Source organism: Natrix helvetica (genome assembly GCF_964273705.1).
Source record: "Natrix helvetica genome assembly, chromosome: 1".
NCBI classification, from domain to species: Eukaryota; Metazoa; Chordata; class Lepidosauria; order Squamata; family Natricidae; genus Natrix; species Natrix helvetica.
Window position 1 is genome coordinate 366539618 of NC_138548.1, and position 5784 is coordinate 366545401.

General features: G+C 47.9%; 1 protein-coding gene across 1 annotated transcript in view; it reads right to left on the reverse strand.

Annotated features, from left to right (window-relative positions):
• Window positions 1–5784, reverse strand: part of LOC309382580 (uncharacterized protein) — a gene marked incomplete at its 5' end in the record, with an annotated part of 80379 nt that overhangs the window by 73848 nt on the left and 747 nt on the right. Inside the window, 6 exons of the mRNA XM_081934247.1 lie at window positions 2489–2556; window positions 2671–2785; window positions 3042–3635; window positions 4053–4275; window positions 5050–5159; window positions 5484–5571. Coding sequence (XP_081790373.1) covers window positions 2489–2556; window positions 2671–2785; window positions 3042–3635; window positions 4053–4275; window positions 5050–5159; window positions 5484–5571 — 1198 coding nt within the window. The remainder of the gene's footprint in view (window positions 1–2488; window positions 2557–2670; window positions 2786–3041; window positions 3636–4052; window positions 4276–5049; window positions 5160–5483; window positions 5572–5784) is intronic.

A 5784-nucleotide genomic window follows, 5' to 3' on the forward strand; every position in this document is an offset into this window, starting at 1 on the left:
GCCTCCCATTGGCTTGTAAACGCTCTTCATGCTGAGACTGAAAAGATAGGAAGGCAATTTCACCGCCCCAAAGTCTCATCAGATTGCAAGGGCTCTTCGGCCAGATCTGATACAGGCCTCAGTTAGCAGGGAACAGGCCTAATGTACTATAGTGCAAGATCACATGAGATCAGTACTGTGAGATTTTGAGCTACCGATCTCACATGATCCCTCACTACTTTAGCCCTATACTTTCTGCAAAGGCAGCCAACAGGCAAAGGAACTGATGACTCTCTAAATCGTTGCAGGGTAAGTCTCGGCAAGGTAGAGTGGGTATGTTTCAGTGTTTCTGCTGTCATTTGTAATTGTTCACAGTCAAAGTGCTGTAACATTCATAGTTTTGGCAGTGGTTCCAACATATTGAGGGTTAATAGATGCTTCTGTCCCTAACCTTTTCTTTATATATAATATTTACCTTTCAAAGCAGATTGAGGTGTGTGTGGGAAACAGAGAGCAAATCGGTGGGGTTTGTGTTTGTCTTCCCACCGACAATCTCAATGTATTTTAACTGTTTTAATTGTTGTAATTTTACTGTTATTTATCTTAACTTTGTGGCTTTTATTTCTATTTGAATTGTTAAATGTTGATGTATTTACCTCCTCCATGCCACACGCCTATATATTTGATTGTACGTCGCCCTGAGTCCCTTCGCGGAGAGGGCGCGACTGATAAATCGAATAAAATAAATAAATAAATAAATGGGGTTTATATAACTCGAAATCTGTGTTTTAAATAAAACTAAGAAATGCAGATCAATATTGCCGGAAGTGGTCACAAAAGGTCATTTCATGAGTTAAATGCATCACAAATCGATTTACATAAAGATATACGATGCATTCAGAGAAATGCAATGCTAATGGCTTTTAATGCAGTTCTCTTTCCCAAATTTGAGGCTTTTAGTTACGTCTCAATTGGTGCAGTTCTCAGTCTGGTTTATTGTGTGGTCATCTGAAACATATGATCGGGAGTTATTTGAGAGGAAATCCTGTTTGTTTTATTCTTTTGTTACTTGCCTATTTTAAGGAACCTAAAGCTGCTATATGGAGTTAGGCAAGTGGCGAGAAAGTTTGCGCACTTTTTCCGTTCAGGGAGGGGTTGTCTTATTAAATAAATAGATGCCTTTGAGCAAGTACGGCTTAGGAAGGACAAAGGCAAAATGGGCCACTAAATTGGCCATGCCCACCGAGTCACACGACCACCTGGCCAGGCCCACTCAGCCGGTCATTAGGCAGATTACACTATAGTCTGGCTCCCCAAAAGTTTGAGGGACCGTGAATTGGCCACCAGTTTAAAAAGTCTGAGGCCCGTGATGAAAGCAAAGAGACATTGACTCTTTCCTTCCTTGGAATACGAGAAGGCCAGATCCTTTCCTTCTCTCTCCCAGGAGACGATATTTGATCAGTGATTTTTAATTAAAAAAACTAACTATAATCTGTCTTCTTGAACTCTCTGATTGGGGGCAAGAAAACTCTTACCCAGAGAGACCACGTTCCTATGGTTTTCAAGCATGACTTCAGAATGGAGTACTTTTTGGTCAGGATCCAGCTGAGACCATTCCTCCTCAGAGAAATACACAGCCACCTCCTCGAAGGACACCAGACTCTCCTGAACATGGAAAAAAGAACATAACTGGAGGATTTGCAAGGTCTGTTCATCTTTATCAATGATTTAGACAAGGAGGTAGAAAGAAACTCATCACATTTACAGACAAAAACTAATTGACAGGAATGCCAACACTCCATAAGATAAGCTCGAGATATAGAAGGATCGACAGATTGGGCCCCATCTAACAAAATGAGAATCAATGGTGAGAAATGTAAGGTTCTTTACAGGTATAAAATAGGTGATACCTGGCTCAACAGTAGGAAGTGCAACAGGGATCTTGGAATCCTAGTGGACAATCACTTAAAAATGAGTCAGCAGTAGGCTACACTTGCCAAAAAAACCCACCAAAAGCATATAACAGTTGCTAGAATTGTGTATGCCTAGTTTAACGGGGGAAAAAAACTAGGAATGCCATGATAGGAGTGTTGCAATATTTAAGAGGCTACCACAAAGAAGAGGAGGCCAACTTATTCTCCAAAACACCTAAAGGCGGGACAAAAAACAATGGATGAAAATTAATCAAGGACAGAACTAACCTACAACTAAAGAGAAATGTCCTGAGAGTGAGAACAATTAATCAGTGGAATGACTGATTAATTAATTAAAAAACATTTCCTAAACAGAATCTGAGGGTAGAAATGACAATCCATTGTATCCTAGTAATAGTCTACAGAGGAAGTTAAGCTGGCAGACAACATCTTGAACCTGCTATTATGCTGTCCATGTCGCAATAATCCAGGAAGAACAAGGGGGGGGGGAATAGAAGGAGAGAGAATTCTGCACACCCGCTTCACTTCCTGAAGGAAAGGGAGAATACAAATCTAATAACTTTTCTCTTTCTTACTTGATTTGGAGGTTCAACCGCTGTCTGAGCTCCACCGTAAAAAGCAGAAAACTTCATTCTTTGTTTCTCTGTAATGATAATATAATATCAAAATGCATATTTAACAATATAAGAGGAGGTATACTACAGAAGAGGAGGAGACAGGTGGGATCTCTCTGGGTAATCGGTGGATCTTTGATTACCTCCTGCGTTGTCCTGACTTTGATCTTCCCAAGGGATCCCACTGAAAAATAGCTTCTGAGGGGGATTTGATGGGTTCTTCTTTCCCTCAGGATCTCTGATCTCCACAGTGCCGCACTTCAAATAGAGGAAAGGGAAAAAGCAGCAGAATTAATATACCACACACAACATAAAGTGCATTCTTATATTAGGAACACAACCTCAAAGTCCCAAATATCCATCAGTGATGTTAAGTGAGAAAACAATGGAACAATGTCCTACAGGAATTGGTGGGACATCATCATGTATTATGAATGTCAGAGAAGTTTTGGAAGGAGGGGTGAAGTATTCAAACATATTTTTATTCCTTTTTCACCTCCCTAAAGTCTCTTACCTGCAACTCGACTTGCTCCTTCTGCTCTTCCACCTGGCTCAGGAGGAAGCCTTCCACCAGGGCCACCGCCTGGGAGCTGCTCTCTGCTCCACACTCCCGCACCCAGCTTTCCATCTCTGGGGGCAGGATAGCCAGGAGCTGCTCCAGAACCACCAGGTCCAGCATCTGGGCTTTGGTGTGCTTATCTGGTCTCAGCCATCGCCTGCAAACGTCATGGAGTCGGCTGCAAAGTCCTCGGGGACCTTCAGCCTCCCGGTATTGGATGAAATTCCGCGGCTGAACTTCGGAAGGGCGGATGGTTTCCTCCTCCAGGATCTTCTGCCCAGTCCTTGTCCAGGGCTTCCCCCCCTTCCCAGGCTGAGCAGCTGAAGGGCCTTTTCCGCTTCCCTCCTTGGCCAAAGGTTGTGTCTCCATCCTTTCTCTCTCCTGCAGAGCAACTCCAGGTGGGTCCAAGGACTCTGGTGGGTCTCCAGATGCCTTTTCCTTCACGGGGCCATTTCTGGGGCTCCAGGACGGATCCCTGCAAGTTATTCCGCTCTTTGTTTTCCTCCACAAGAGAAACTTTTGCCTTGCAAAGATTTCAGGTTTCTGCATCTGAGATGGAAGGAAAAAGAAAAGCCAAGAATTGGAAAGTGGAATTCAGCCACTGAAGAACCTTCACCCAACCAACCCCAAGCGGCTCATCCCAGCGCAGGGCCGGGAAGGAGGCAGCTGGAGAGGCCGCCCCGCTTCTCTCCCCCTCCGGAGACAGGATCGGGCCCTCGGGGAGCCTGGTGCGAATCCTGCCTCCTCCTCGCCCGGCTTCTCTCCTCTCCTGCTGGGACCCTGCAAGGCCGACCCTCCCCTCCCTCCACTCCGGCTCTTTCCCGGATCCCCTCCGCCTTCCCCGCTCCTCCCGGCAGAGAGAGGGCGGCTGGGGAGCATGGGACCCGGGGTTTAAGCTGGAGGAAGGCCGGACGCGGGTCTCTCCGTCCTCCGCCTCCTTTTGCCGGGGAAGAGCCCCCAACTCACCTGGGCCACGTCTGGATCTCCCCCCGCCAGACTCTCCCGCAGCCGCTCCGACTCCTTCGGAGCCTCATGGGTTAAGGGGAGCGAGTGCTGCCTCCTAGAGAGGCAAGCCACTATACTGTCATTTCCTTCCCAGCCTCCTCTGGAACGTCGGCTGTGACGTCCGTCCACCACTGGTCCAATAGGGAACCTCCTGATGTTCCCTTGTCCTTGCAGAGGTCGCCCCCTGGTGGGCAAAGTGCCAGGATTGAAGAAAGGGCGGGAAAGAGGAGCGCGCTGAGGGGAAGAGAGAGGGCAGGGATGATGGGCTTGGGAGTAGGGAAAAGGCCCTTCTCCATGTCTCCCTGCCCGACAAAGGCGTCTCCAGAGGTGACAGCTTCTCCCTCTCCTTGTCCAGGAAGATCGAGAAAAATCTCTCTGGATGTGGAGATCGAGAAAAATCTCTCTGGGTGTTTTGAACTCACTTCCCTCAAGAACAGCCACTCTGAAGGTTGGTCAGAGATTGGAGGAGGCCTCAAACTGGGCCAAATCCTGTCAGAAACAGCCGGGCCTTCAGAAGAGGAGAACCAGGAGGCTCTCTGGGAAACACAGCTTGTGTCTTGTGGTTGTTGAGAACTCCGGCCCTTGTCAAGCAGGAGCAGTCCAGCAGGGTGACCTAGAGTCAGGAGGACAAAGAGCCCCCAAGAATCACTTGTGCCAATTGCTGCAAGTGGTGTGTCGAAAGCGAAAACCAGAACTCGCCCGTCGTCCGTATGCTTTGGAAGGAGATAAAAAATAATCCTGCAGTATCTTGCCGCCACCGTGCAAACCCCAGCAAGGGCAATGGCAGCTGTGCCTTCCCTATTCCAAAATGTGATCTGAATAAGACCCAGCTTGCCCTGCTATTGAAACGCCTTCTGGATCTTTCCCAAAGGGAGGGTAGCTGTTCTCTATGTTTCGACACCTACTGCAGTGCAAGGAGGGGCAGATGAGTCCTGCTTTTTGCTCTCGACATGCTCACTGCCCATTTGCAGCAACTGGGACTGCTGCGGGTAGCACTGGCAGCAGGCAGAGGCACTGGACCGGCCACTCCATATCCAGCAGCCACTGCAAGCATATTTCAGTCAGCTCCTGCAAACAGAGTTTGGGAAAGAATCAGGAAGAGTTTCAATAGGAGGGCAAGCCGTGCCTTATTCGCATCACATCCTGGCATGTTTAGGAAGAAGCTGCAGCTGCTATTGTCTGTGAGGTGATCTGAATAACACCCGATTTGACTTGGTATTGAAACACTTCCCAAAAAAGGGGACAACAAACACAAAGGGCACGTGAACTTGCAGGGCTTTTTTATTCAGGCGCCGCTGCTGACTTGGAAGGATTTTACATTTGCACAATGTGTCTCCCGAGAGGTCTCGTGGACAGGCAGGTGAGCCCTTTGTCCTTAGCTTCTCACCGCACTTTCTCCTCTGTGTTTTCTGAAATTCTTCGTAGAGAGGCGAGTGAGCCCTCCGTCCAACAGCTAATGATGAGGGGCTCACTCGCCTCTCTACGAAGAATTTCAGAAAACACAGCATGCAAATCAAAACATAGTGCTGTGAGGCAGGGAGCCCTTTCGTTTGTTCCTCCTCTCTCTCTCTCCCCTTTCCCTCCCTGGGAACTGTGTAGGGTGAGAGGAAGGGCCATCAAGGGAACACTGTGCCCAGACACTCCCGGGGAAAGGACGAAATGGGCCCACTACCAGAGCCCAGGCGCTGCTGCT